Source organism: Phacochoerus africanus, chromosome 8 (assembly GCF_016906955.1).
Source record: "Phacochoerus africanus isolate WHEZ1 chromosome 8, ROS_Pafr_v1, whole genome shotgun sequence".
In the NCBI taxonomy this organism is placed as follows: domain Eukaryota; kingdom Metazoa; phylum Chordata; class Mammalia; order Artiodactyla; family Suidae; genus Phacochoerus; species Phacochoerus africanus.
The window spans coordinates 75,635,210-75,649,094 of NC_062551.1; the positions used below are offsets into that span (position 1 = coordinate 75,635,210).

The 13,885-nt window shown below is 55.7% G+C and overlaps 1 protein-coding gene across 2 annotated transcripts in view; it reads left to right on the top strand.

The window, feature by feature from the left end:
- The window catches only part of PADI4 (peptidyl arginine deiminase 4), a 30,465-nt gene that overhangs the window by 15,002 nt on the left and 1,578 nt on the right, over positions 1-13,885 (top strand). Inside the window, exons 6-15 of one of the 2 annotated variants that reach the window (XM_047792550.1) lie at positions 1,930-2,055; positions 3,986-4,164; positions 4,326-4,429; positions 5,601-5,712; positions 7,440-7,547; positions 9,432-9,586; positions 10,853-10,994; positions 11,194-11,296; positions 12,056-12,126; positions 12,703-12,843. In XM_047792550.1, coding sequence (XP_047648506.1) covers positions 1,930-2,055; positions 3,986-4,164; positions 4,326-4,429; positions 5,601-5,712; positions 7,440-7,547; positions 9,432-9,586; positions 10,853-10,994; positions 11,194-11,296; positions 12,056-12,126; positions 12,703-12,843 — 1,241 coding nt within the window. The remainder of the gene's footprint in view (positions 1-1,929; positions 2,056-3,985; positions 4,165-4,325; positions 4,430-5,600; positions 5,713-7,439; positions 7,548-9,431; positions 9,587-10,852; positions 10,995-11,193; positions 11,297-12,055; positions 12,127-12,702; positions 12,844-13,885) is intronic. The other variant, XM_047792551.1, reaches the window with a different exon arrangement.

Here is a 13,885-nt window from a genome sequence, read left to right on the forward strand (position 1 = left end):
TGGAAGTTTCTGGGCTAGGCGTTAAATCAGAGCTACAGCCACAGCAATGTGGGATCCGAGCTGCATCTGCGACCTACACCATAGCTTGCAGCAATGTCGGATCCTTAACCCACTGAGTGAGGCCAAGGATTGAATCCGAATCCTCATAGAGACTATGTTGGGTCCTTATCCCACTGAGCCACAATGGGAACTCCAAACTTTGTCCCATTGTATGCCCTTTTTTCCTGAGCCTTGCAACAGCCCTCTGAAACCCGGGTTATTGGAAGTGTGTTCTTGTTAGCCTGCCCATTATATAGGTGAAGAAATGGACAAGGGTCCTGAGAGGTCACACAGCAGGCAGGAAAGAGCTGGGAGCCATGCTGAATCTCCTAATGCCTCCTCTGGGGCCCAGTTTCCATCCCCAACCTGCTACCCAACCCAAACTTCTGCTCTTGGGTCAGACCCGGGCCTGAAATAATTCAAAATGAAACCCTGTCTACAGGAGTTCCTGTTGTAGCGCAGCGGAAATGAATCGACTAGGAACCATGAGGTTGCAGGTTCCATTCCTGGCCTCACTCAGTGGATTAAGAATCTGGCATTGGAGTTCCCGTCGTGGCACAGTGGTTAACGTGTCCAACTAGGAACCATGAGGTTTCAGGTTCGATCCCTGGCCTTGCTCAGTGGGTTGGGGATCCGGCGTTGCCGTGAGCTGTGGTGTAGTTTGCAGACTCGGCTCGGATCCCTCGTTGCTGTGGCTGTGGCGTAGGCCGGTGGCTACAGCTCTGATTAAATCAGAGCTGGGACCCTCCACATGCCGCAGGTGTGGCCCTAAAAAGATGAAAAGACAAAAAAAAAAAAGCCTGTCTACAGCCCCAAACTCAGATCAGGGCAGCCCAGAGTCCCTGCCGTGGGGCTGGGCACTGCTGTAACCAGCTCAGAATTATTGACTCATTTGATCCTTCAGCTCAAGGCTCTGAAGTGTGCACTGTCCTGATGCCCACTTTACAAGTGGGAAAACTGAGGCATGGGGAAGGGAAGCAATTTGCTCCAGGTGATACAGCCAGTAAGTCACAGGCTCAGGATTTGAACCCGGGCATCCTAGCACCAGGGCAGGTTTAGGGGCACAAGGCGGGCCCTCTGAGACGTGGCTGAGATGGAAGACGCAGTGCCTACCTGTACTGGAGGAAGGCACGGAGGGGGCGAGGGCATTTGCCCAGGGCAGTGGCTGCTGCCTTCTTAGGAAGTTGCTAGAACAGTATAGATGTAGATGCATTTTAGATGTAGTTGCATGCAGTTGGCCTGGCCTGGTGCCTGGGAACAGCTTCTGCACGGTGCCTGGCACACGGTAATCATCCCACAGCCTGTGGGTACCCTTTGTTCACTCCCAGGACGCCGGATGCTGTAATAAACCCTTTATTCATATGACCGCACCCTTCCCTCTGTGTGGGCACTGCACTCAGCCCTTCTCATTGACGAGGAGGCGCCGCGAGCTGAAGTAACTCCCCAGGCTCACGCAGATCCAGGGTTTAAACCCCGCTGATGCGGTGCCCTCTACCACGTGACTCTTGTCCAGCTTCGCTCTCCCCACGCCTCTGTCGGCTACTGTGCAGATTGGTCCGTTTCCCACGCAGGCCCAGGAGAGAGACCTTTCCACGCATCCATTCCTCCACTAGTTACGGAGCACCTGCCTTGTGCTAGGCAATGTTCTAGGTGCTTCTAGGAGCTGGGGACGGAGCAACAAACAAGGTAGACATGATTTCTGCTACGCTGAGCTCGCCTCCTAAGCTCGTCCAGTGGGAGAAGACAAAACCTAGATGCTCTTTGCTTCTAAAATGAAAAAGATACTGAAATACTCGAAAGAGTGGAAAGAAAATAAAACCGGGTGACAGAGTGGGGCCAGAGGGGTGGGCTCATGGACCCGAGTCTCAGGCCACGCCCTTCTGGTTCCAGACCTACAGGACATGTCCCTGGTGACCCTGAGCACGAAGACCCCCCGGGACTTCTTCAGCAAGCATCAGCTGGTGCTCCATGTGGCCAAATCCACGATGGACAAAGTCAGGGTGTTTCAAGGCAACGGTGAGTCACCCTTGGCCGGCACCTCCATGTTCCCTTCTTGCCCGAGCCAGTGGGTCACAGCCCCTTCCCACCCGCTTGGGCGAATCATTCCTGAGCAAATACCACGCACCAGGTTCTAAGAACTGAGGACGCAGCAGTAAGCAAGATGGACAGCATCTCTGCCCACGGCCTTCTAGAAAGGGCACAGGCAAGACGCAGGCAAACCAGAAGATGTCTGGTGCTGTGAGCACTGAGAAGGAAACGACCTCCCTCCCAAGGATGGGTGCAGTTGTACTTTGTGTGTCTGTCTCTGTCCCTCTGTCTCTCTCTGTGACACACACACACACACACACACAGGACTCTCGTTTTTGTTTTTTTTTTTTTGTTTTTTTGACTGCACCTGCATGCAAAGTTTCCTGGGCCAAGGATTGAACCTGTGCCACAGCAGTGACCTGAGCCACAGCAGTGACAATGCCAGATCCTTAACTCCTAGGCTACCAGGGAACCCCTACAAAGGTTTTTGAATCCAATCTGGCTGTACATGTTATGTAAAAATTTGTTCTCCAACACCTTGCAGATCAAAGATATCTGTAACTTTTTTTTTTTTTTTTTTGTCTTTTTAGGGCCGCACCCTTGGCACATGGAGGTTCCCAAGCTAGGGGATGAATCAGACCTGCAGCTGCTGGCCTACACCACAGCCACAGCAACGCCAGATCCGAGGTGCATCTGCGACCCACACCACAGCTCACGGCAACATCAGATCTTTAACAAACTGAGCGAGGCCAGGAATCGAACCTATGGCCTCATGGATACTAGTCAGATCATTTCCGCTGAGCCACAGTGGGAACTCCGATGTCAGTAACTCCTTAGTGGCTCCTGAGGGCTGGCCAGGCTGGGTTCTAGGCATTGGGGCACAGAACAAAGACCATAACGAAGTCCCTGCCCTCCTGTCCGTTTAATCTCAGCAGGTTGAGAGTGATGATGTGTGAAATCATTAAGTAAATCTAGTGCATCACGTGGTGTCAAACACCAAGAAAGCTGTGACAGGAGGGGAAGAGGATGAGTGGTGTGGGGAGAGGGTGGCCAGGGAAGGCTCCCCCCGGGAGGTGTCATGTGAGCAGAAGGAGAGGCAGGAACAGCCTCACAGATGCCCAGGGGAAGGGCACTCCTGGCAGAGGGACCTGCAAGTGCAAAAGCCCTGAGGTGGGATGTGCCTGTGGGTGCGAGGAATGCGGGGAGGCCAGCACAGCTAGAGCGCATCACACTAGGGTTAAGAGGTAGATGAGGGTGCAGAATAAAGGCCAGAGGGGAAGGGGCCGTGTCAGGGAGGAGGGAAAGACGGCGGCTCCTAGTCTGTGGGAGGTGTAGGGCCACCTGAGGGCTGTGCAAAAGCACAACGTGATCTGACTTGCTTCCATTTAAACCACAGTGATTCCACTGACGTTAGTTTGGCCACACACCAACTCCTTGCCTTTGCCAAGGCATCACCTCCTCCAGGAAACCTTCCTTGGCTCTCTGGGCTTTCTTCCATCACAGTGGGGTCGCTATCATCTGTGATTTTGACTGTCTTTGCTCCTCCCTACTCACCCAGGAGACCGTGCTCTCCCTGGGGACCAGGACAGCGATTGTCTTCCTGGTCTTTCCTGTTCTGCTTTCAGCTGAGAGCAGGTGCTTGGGGATGAATAATGAATGAATGAATGCACTATAATGTATATTGGACTTTCTGTAAAGTTGGGAGTGACTCAGGCACCCCATCACTCCATCCAGTGGGAGGCAATGTCCCAACCGAGGCTTCAGTCGCTTCCTCCTAAGGGGAAGCTCCTGCCAGATCCATCTGTGAGGGGACCTCTGGGTGAGATGTGGCCTTGGGAAGACCTGACATCACCGACGAGCAGAAGACAGAGTCTCAGAGGTAGGGGTGCAGACCTGAGTGCCCCCTGCTCTCTCCCAGCAGACAAACAGCCCTCCAGCTACCGAATGGTCCTGGGGCCACAGCAGCCGTGTCACTCGCTGGAGCTCCCTGGCGGCCAGCACAGTGTGGACTTCTATGTGGAGGGCCTGGCTTTCCCTGATGCCAGCTTCTCGGGGCTTATTTCCCTCCAGGTCTCTCTGTTGGATGCGTCCAATCTGGTAGGAAGAGCGGGGGACCTGGGCTTCTAGGCACTAGTCCAGCTGGGGTCCGGGGTATAGAGCCCAGCTGGGGAGGGGGCTCCCTGGGAGCCTGGGAGGACAGGATGGGGGCTGGGCTCTGGCTGCCATGACGACGCCCTCCCCTCCCCCTCCTCCTGTAGGAGCTCCCCAAGGCCCTGATTTTCCAAGACAGCGTGGTCTTCCGTGTGGCCCCCTGGATCATGACCCCCAACACTCAGCCCCCCAAGGAGGTGTATGTGTGCAGGTGAGTGCTGGGGACAGGGCACAGACACCCCAGGGAGAGCCTGGGCCCAGGAGCTGGGAGCCCTGCACTCTGGCCCCAGGCCCATCATGCACCTGCTGCGCAAACAGGAGAAAGTTTGGAATCCCTTCTGCAACGTGGGGAGGGCTGCCGCTTGCTTGGAATCGTGAAAACGCAGGGACTCTATGACGGTTGTTTGTTGTCGGTTGTCGTCGTGGTAGTTGGTGTCACTATCCTGCCCTGTTGCAGCCCCGTGGCTGCTTTAGCTCCTGGGGCCTCTAGAGTTTGCCAGACCTAGAAGCTGAGGACTCTCAGTTTTCAGGCCAGGCTTCCAGGGCTCCTCAGAGTGTGGCCTGGGGCCTTGTACACCAGAAGCCCCGGGGCAGTCATTTAAAATGCAGGTTCCCAGCCAACCTCTGAACTTCTGGGTCTTGGCTCTAGGGCCCTGCCCAGCTCCACTTTAACAAGCTGCTGTGAGAGTTCTCCTTGTGGCTCAGCAGTTAGGAACCCGACGAGGATCTATGGGAATGAGGGTTCGATCGCTGGCCTCCCTCCGTGGGTTAAATGATCCCGCATTGCCACAAGCTGTGTCGTAGGTCACAAATGTGGCTCGGATTTGGCGTTGCTGACCCTAAAAAGAAAAAAACAAAACAAAAAACAAGCTGCTCTGGGAGCCTGAGCACCCATCCCCCCGCCTGAGAGCCCCTGTCAACTTGCAGGCTCCGGGGGACCCTCCCCCTTCTCTTCCCATTGCTTTGGGGATGAAGGGGTGAGAGTGTATATGATGTAACCCAGGGCTCAGGACGCAGGCTAGAAGCTGGCAAGGCCTGGGTTCAAATCCCAGTGCTGTCCTCAGTGCTGACCTGGAGCCTCGACCTCCTCATTCTGTCCTCTCGGTGGAAGGAGGAGGCACCTGCTAGTTCGGCTCCCAGGTTGTTACAAGCGTTCAGTGAGATAAACTTGCTAAGTAAGAGCAGGGAGACAGGGTGGGCTGGGGTCTCCATCCAGTGTCTGGGGGGCACCCGCCGATCCCCTCCCCCACGCTAGCCAGGCCTGAGCTCCTGCTCTACCCCTAGAGACCTCCGGGGGTCCAGCTTGCCCCATCAGAGCCCAGCCAAGGGCACTGGCTGCTGAATCAAGGGCACAACGGAAGCTTCTTTTCCGCTCTTTCCAGGATAATTGAAAGTGAGGACTTCCTAATGTCAGTGGCTGCTCTGGCCAAGAAAGCCAAGTGCAAGCTGATCATCTGTACCAAGGAGGAGAGCATGGACGACCGGTGGATGCAGGTATGTGGCCCTCGGCGCAGGCGAGCCAGAAGCCAGGCTCCTGGGGCTTGGCCCAGCGCCTGGCTGGCCCCCCTTCCTCAGATGGGCCGGGGGTTAGGAGCCTCTGAGGGTCCTCACAGATGGGGGCTCAGGCGAGTGACTCCACCGACACTTACTGTGACTGCGCTGTGCCCGCCATTGTCACCAAGACGAAAACCACCTTCCTGCCTGAGACTCAGGTGACCTCAGGAAATGCCGCAAAGCTCAGGGGGCTGGAGCTCAACCAGTCCCTCCAGTGGCCTTCGCTCCAGGCTGATCTTCCCAGGCTGGGCTATCAGACCAGGCCACAGCCCTGTGCCAGCCCTTTCCATGGCTCTGTCTCCTCCTTCTTGACCTGCCTCCAGGACCCTCCCAGCCTAGTTGCCCCTTCACCAGCCATCCTATGTCACCATCCCCTTCTGGGCCAGCCTCCCCATGGTGCCATGAGCCCTCGAGGGCACAGAGGGAGACAGCCCAGCCCCCAGGGCCTGGCATCGGGTGCTGCCAGCTGGCAGTTGGCAGGCAGAACCAAGCTTCCATGCTACTCCTCCGCCGTGCCTGGGACTCTGCCCTTCCACACCATCCTCCCTGCTGCCACCCCAACCCTTAGCCCCGTTCCTTCTCTCCCACCACCCTCCCCACACCCATCCCCCAGGTCCACATCCTATCTCTCCCATCCCAGCGTGAATCCTTCGATACATTTCCTCAGCCCCTCCAATGAGAATTTATTCCCCTTCCTTCCTCCCTCCTTCCCTCCCTCCCTTCCTTCCTTTCTTTTTTGTCTTTTTAGGGCCACACCTGCGGCATGTGGGGGTTCCCTGGGTAGGGGTCGAATTGGAGGTGTTGCTGCCAGCCTATACCACAGCTACAGCAACACAGGATTCGAGCTGTGTCTTCCACCTACACCACAGCTCACAGCAACACTGGATCCTTAACCCACCGAGTGAGGCCAGGGATCGAACCCGCATCCTCATGGATACTAGTTGTGTTTGTTACAGCTGAGCCACAACCGGAAGTCCCTACTTCTTTTTCTTCTAAAGCCCCCAGTGGTACCCTCTCTTCCTTTCTCATCCTTCTGTCTGTGTTAAATCTGGTTGAACCAGATTAATTCACTGCTTTGCCCCCGTTCTGACCTCCAAAGGGGGTTTTGTCTGGTTCAGTTGAATAGTGATTTGGCAGCATCCCGGCCGCCTACTAGAATACAGGCAGGATTTGCACCCGCTTCATTTCTGCACCCTTCCCCTCTGCCCCATGGGCTTGGCTGGGGCCTCACTGCCCTCCTTTGGGACAGGGCTACTCCTCCAGCTTAAGCTTGCCGCGCTCCCTTCAAGAAGTCCCCTCTGCCAGTCCAACCATATCAGGAGCCCCTCCTCTGTGTTCCCGCTGACCCTTCACCCCCTCACATCACCTCCCAGCGCTGGGTGCTGAGTGCCCAGCTCCCCCTTGAGGACAGGGCCCGAGGGGCACCCAGTCCAGCACTCACCAGGAGCAGGAGGGAGGGGCAGGCCAGTGAGTCCACTACACACTGGTGATGCAAATACAGGACAGTACGCTCTGCTTTCCCGGAGCCCCTCCTCTAAGGCTGAATATCCCACATGCTTTTGCCCTTGACCACAAGGGGGAGAGAGGGGACAGGCCCACACCCCCATCCCCGTGCTGGGGGTCAAGACCCAGGCAGCAGGTGTAACGGCCTCCCTTCCTCTGCCCAGGATGAGATGGAGATTGGCTACATCCAAGCCCCACACAAAACAATGCCGGTGGTCTTCGACTCACCAAGGAACAGAGGCTTGAAGGATTTCCCCATCAAATGCATGCTGGTATGTGCTGAGGGGTGGGGGTTGGGGAGAACAGCACTGAAACCCCCCCTTGAGGCCTCCTTCCTCATCGCCTGCCTCCCATCCCCCCAACCCCTGCTGCCGAGCGTCCCGCAGGTGTGTGTCCTGCCCAAGCAGCCATCATGCAGGAGGCCGGGGCATTTTTGCTTTGCAAGGAGATTGGGCTCTGCCTTTCCCAAAGCTCTTTCCAGCCACAAGCTCACCTCGTCCTCAAGATAACCCTGCCAAGGACGCAGGTCAGGCAGGAGCATCCTTGTTCCACTGGAGATGCTCTGGCGGCAAAGTCGGGGTGGAGCCAGGGCCAGAACCCTCCCCAACATCCAGCTGAAGGCTCTGTCTTTTTTTGGGGAGGGGTCTGGCCTTTGGGGGCACCATGTGGGACATGGGAGGTTTCCAGGATCAGAGCAGCCATTGCCCAGGTGTGACTTTACCAGCCAAACTATCTCCACATGTGTTTGGGAGTGGGGTGGGGTGACGAATTGGTGACTCATGTTGACTAACCTGGCAGTTTGGTGCCAACTCAGCACAGAATAATAATAATAATAATAACAACAACAACAACAACAATAATAACAATGTTTATGTTTATTGAGAACGCATTCTGTGGCGGTCACAGTGCTACATTCTCACATGAGCTGACTCATTTAATGTGTCTGACAACCTCTCATGTAGAAGCTATCACTAGGCCCATTTTACAGATGCAGAAACTGAGGCCCAGAGAGGTGAAGCAGCTCTCCCAAGGTCACACAAACAGAGAGTGGAGAAGTTGGAATTCACACTGGACCGCTCTGGCTCTGTGGGTACCCTGCTCCTCCCAGGACAGCCCCCTGATCTCAGGCGCCCAAGGAAAATGGAAGAAAGAGTGTGGGGTGCAAGGTTTTCTGGGGCGAATAGCTTTCCAGGGAGCACCATGCCGCCCAAGGGGAAAGGAGGCTTGGCGAGGAAACCTGGGTTTAACTCACTCTCCCTGCCGAGTGGTGCTGATACGGGCACTTAGTTGGGGTTACGGAGTCTCTTTGCCATGGAAGCAGGTTAATCCTGTTTCAGGAGCAATGGTTTAAATTTGCCAGCTGCGGAGTTCCCACAAGGATTAGTATCCATGAGGATGCAGGTTCGATCCCTGGCCTCGCTCAGCGGGTTATGGATCCGGTATTGCCGTGAGCTGTGGCGTAGGTCACAGATGTGGCTCAGATCTGGCGTTGCTAGGGCTGTGGTGTAGGCGGCAGCTGCAGCTCTGATTCGATCCCTGGCCTGGGAACCTCCATATGCTGTGGGTGCGGCCCTAAAAAGAACAACAACAACAAAAAAAGAAAGTAAATTTACCAGCTGTGCTGAGACTCTGGCCCTTCCTGCTGGTTTCAGTCCTACTGTGTTCAGTGACCACATCTCTGAAGCTGACCAAGGCCGGACTTTCTAATGTCACAAGCCAAACCTCCAGGCCAACAGACACCTTAGCAGAGGCATCCTCACCCTTCCCGCAGACAGCCTCGGCTGGAGGGGCCTGCTGGGAAGACAGCTCATTCGTGTCCTCCTGGTTTACAGGACCTGAAAAGCCATGCGCCCCTCTGACCTTAGGTTCTGCTCCGAAAAGGAGGAGAAAAATGATACATGGCAGATTCCTCATTACACCTGGTCAAGGTTTATAAAGCAATTGGTGTACATCAGGGACTCAACGAATTCTGGTCCTTTTCTTGTCTCTCTGGCCCGGCTTTCCTTCAACAGTCCACACTCGTAAGGCTGCTGCTCTGAACCTGCGGCTCAAAGGTTATTTCCTGTGACCAGGCTGATTCTTAAACCTGGACGCCACCATCTCTTCAGCCAGGGACTAAGTTCTCTCACGCTTGGCACCTGCTTCTTCCGTCTCAGGGTCCAGATTTTGGCTACGTGACTCGAATGCCCCAAACAGGGAGGGTGACTGACCTTGACTCCTTTGGGAACCTGGAAGTGAGTCCCCCGGTCACGGTTGGGAAGAAGGAATACCCGCTGGGCAGGATTCTCTTTGGAGACAGTGGTTACCCCAGGTAAGGAAGGGAGGGTGGAGAGGAGTGGGCAGGATGCAGAGATGCCGGGCAGGGGTGGGGGCAGAGGCCAGAGCAGCCCGAGAAGGCTCAGCAAACTTGAGGGGGTGCAAGAGGGATCAAAGATCCCAGCAAGGAACAGGGGCTGAGGAGCCCCCGCGTCACAAGCTCAAATTCCAGCTTTGCCATTCAGGCTCTTTCAGTCAGTGAACATTCACTGAGTCTCTACCATGTGCCCGGCCCTGTGCTAGGAACTAGGAAAGCATGCAGCCATGGACACAATGGATGAGTCCCTGCCACTATTCTCAACAAAGAAGATAATTTCTAATTGTGAAGAAACTACAAAAGCAAGGGGCAGAGGAGGAGTGGGAGCTATGTTAGTCCGGGTGACCAGGGAGGGCTTCTTTGGGAAGGGGGCTTTTGAGCTGATGACAAGGAGGACATGACTGCATGGAGATCTGGGTGAGAGGGTTCCTGGCAGATGAAAGGGCATGAGCTAAGGCCCTGAGGCAGGAATGAGCTTAGCTGGTTCAGGCAGGCCAGAGTGGCTAAAACTGAGCAAGAGGAAGAGGAAAGAGCTAGATCATGAGGGACTGGGGAGGCCAGGGCAAGGAGAAAACTGAAGCTCAGAAAGGTGAAGGGGAGTTGCTGTGGTGGCTGACTAGCATCCATGAAGATGCGGGTTCGATCTCTGGCCTCGCTCAGTGGGTTAAGGATCGGCGTTGCTGTGAGCTGTGGTGTAGGTTGCAGACACAGCTCAGATCTGGCATTGCTGTGGCTGTGGCATTGGCCGGCAGCTAGAGCTCTGGTTCGAGCCCTAGCCCAGGGAGCTTCCATATGCCTTGGGTTTGGCCCTAAAAAGAAAGGAAAAAAAAAGAAATAAAAAAAAGAAAAAGAAAAGTGAAGAGATGTCCTCCAGGCCACCAAGCTAACACGATCCCCGATGCAGTGGGACCGGCTCCATACCCCGTACTGACAACGCTGAGTCAACAGGCAGTGCTGAGGCTTCTCTGAGGCTAAGCTCTGGTCCTTCTTGCCTTACTGACTTGGGGCCTCCATTTCCCCCAATAAAACTGGGGTGACAATTTCTAAATTCCTCGGGTGTCAGATGATATAATAAAGGCATCCCAGGGTCCTGAATCCTGTCCCGAAGGAGAACACTGACTCCTTGGCAAGTCTCAGTCCCTCAGAGACTGCCTTGTTAATCCCCACCCCTCTGGACCCCCCATCCCATCTCCCCATAATGCTCCTTTAACCCTGTGTTGGCAGCCAGGAAAGCCAGGAGATGCACCAGGCCCTGCAGGATTTCCTTGGCGCCCAGCAGGTGCAGGCCCCAGTGAAACTCTACTCTGACTGGCTGTCTGTGGGCCACGTGGACGAGTTCCTGAGCTTCGTTCCGGTGTACAAGAAGGTGCAGTCCAGGGGGGCTGCCTGGAGGAAGCCACACGCCACCTTCCTGGGTTTCCAAGCACAGCTCTGCCCAGGAAGGGGCATGGAGAAGGCAGCCAGCCTGGGTCCAAGCCCATACTCCCTGCACCTTCGGCAGAGCCCTCCTCCTTGGGAGCCCCAGGGGCAAAGCTGACCTCTGACTCCAGGGTTTCTGCCTCTAGGGTTTCCGGCTGCTCCTGGCCAGCCCCAGGTCCTGCTACAAACTGTTCGAGGAGCAGCTGAAGAAGGGCCACGGGGAGGCCCTGCTGTTTCAAGGGCTCAAGAGTAAGTTGGCCACCCCTTGTTCTTTTACCTGGCAACCTTCCTCTGCCTTCAGGTGGTCCCCTATTGCCAGATGGAATCTTCGGTGCTCAGTCCCGGGGATGCTGTGTGAACAGGGCAGGACAGCTCCATGCCCTTGGGAAGTGAGTCAAGGAAACAACTAAACACAGAGGCTTTGAGAGCCGTCTGGGAGGAACTTAAGGAAGGCCTACCAGAGGAGGCAGAGATCAAGCAGGAGCATGAGAGATGGGAAGGAGCCGGCCAGGCACATGGGCAGTGGGCTGAGAGGCAGAGAGATATTTCAGACAGAAAGAACAGTGAATGCAAAGACTCAGGAGAGAAAAGTTCAGTCTGGCTGGAGCACAGAATGATATTGTTTTTCTTTCAGTAAAGTCCACAAACATGGGCCAGAGTCAGAGGTTGAAGTCACCAGAGCTGAGAGTTCTCACCTCTTACCTGTATAGGTCATGTAGGATCAGGCAATGGTCAGACCTCTGTTTGCCCCTTGAGAAATGGGATCCCTTTGGGGGAGAAGAGAATTTAAGCAATGAAGGTGACACTTTTAATGAGACCTTACCCTGATAAATTACTTATTAAAGGCATTTGCTCCCAGATGCTCACAACAAACCTGTATGTTAGGAATCACTGCTGTCCCATCTTTGTGATGGGAAAATGGAGCCCCCACTGTATCTTTTGCAAAAAGGGAAATGGACCTCTGAATTAATTCATCCGCTTTTTTTTTCTTCTTTTCCTCCATGACAGGAAAAAAACAGCAGAAAATAAAAGACATTCTGTCAAACAAGAAACTGAGAGAACACAATTCCTATGTGGAGGTATTAGGAAGCCGAAATCAGAGGAAGACAGGAAACTCTCAGAGACAGAGGGAAAGAGGCCAAGCGCAGGAGTGACCAGAAAGGCAGGGACTCAGAAGACAGAGGACTGAGCAAAGGGAGGGGAGGAGGGAAAAAAGGAAGAGCCCATCATACAGCCTTCCAGACCCTGGCTCTGGTCCTTCCCTTGGCAGGGCCTCTTCCGCACCTGCTTCTGCCTCCCGGACAGCGGCCCCGCCCCGTGGTGGCCCCGCCCCGTGGTGGCCCCGCCCCGTGGTGGCCCCCCGTGGGCCCGCCCCGTGGTGGCCCCGCCCCGTGGTGGCCCCGCCCCGTGGTGGCCCCCGCCCCGTGGTGGCCCCGCCCCGTGGTGGCCCCGCCCCGTGGTGGCCCCGCCCCGTGGTGGCCCGCCCGTGGTGGCCCCGCCCCGTGGTGGCCCCGCCCCGTGGTGGCCCCGCCCCGTGGTGGCCCCGCCCCGTGGTGGCCCCGCCCCGTGGTGGCCCCGCCCCGTGGTGGCCCCGCCCCGTGGTGGCCCCGCCCCGTGGTGGCCCCTGCCCACCCCCCTCCTCCCCCCTCCCCCAGAGCTGCATTGACTGGAACCGGGCGGTGCTGAAGCGGGAGCTGGGTCTGACCGAGAGGGACATCGTGGACATCCCCCAGCTCTTCAAGCTCCAGGAAGACATCCAAGGGATCCTCAAGGCCGAAGCCTTTTTCCCAAACATGGTGAGGAGGTGGTCTTCCGACTCATCCCGACTTTGCTCGTGGCATTAAATCAGAGAGGCCAGCTGAGCTCTGGGACTAGGGAGGATTGATTGTCTCCTCCCACCTTGGGCTTTGCTCGGCCCTATCCGGCCTACAGAGCCTCTCACCATCTCACAGCCACCTGAAGTTAGATTATCATCGCCCCCACTTTACAGATGATGCCCAGCGAGGCCAGGTCTCCAGCACAAAAACTCACAGTTGGCAAGAGGTGGGGTTGAGAGCTGGGATTCAGAGCCGGGGGTCTGGCTGCCCTGCCCCCTGTGGGTTTTCCTGTGGCAGGTGAGGTGGGGAAAGCGGAACAAGCAACAAGCAAGATGCTCTCAGATGGGGTTAAGCCCATGAAGGGAATAAGGGTGGGGCACCTTTTCAGACCATGTGGTCCAGGAAGGCCTCTTGGAGGAGGTGAGGCTGGCATTGCCTGAGCTAAGTGGGATTCACCTGCTGAAGGGAGAGCTTGAGGGAGATCTCACCTTTTGAGAACTTCTTGGAGGAGGTGAGGCTGGCATTGCCTGAGCTAAGTGGGATTCACCTGCTGAAGGGAGAGCTTGAGGGAGATCTCACCTTTTGAGAACTTCTAACTGTGACCCCAGCACCATCTTGAGGTTATCTAGTGTATATTTCCCATCCCTCTGCTCTGTTACCCTGTCTCTTCAAAGAATACCTGCTGGCCAGGCAGAAACCTCACCCAGTTCTACTGGGACCCTTCAGCTGCCACCTCTGCTGCAGCTGGGCATTAGAGTTCAGGGAGGAGCCAGTAGTTCATGACACAGTGGTCCTCTGACTGGGTTCTCCAGGGCTTTGGGGTTCCAAGGCAGGGCCTCAAATATAGTTAGTAGCTTAGATTTTTTTATCACTGAGGTGCTGCAGAAGATTTTGTTTAGACCAAAAGGTTCATTGGAGTTCCCTTGTGTCACAGTGGGTTAAGGGCCTGGTGTTGTCACTGCAGGGGTTTGCGTTGATGCTATGGTATGGGTTCAATCCCTGGCCCAGGAACTCCTACATG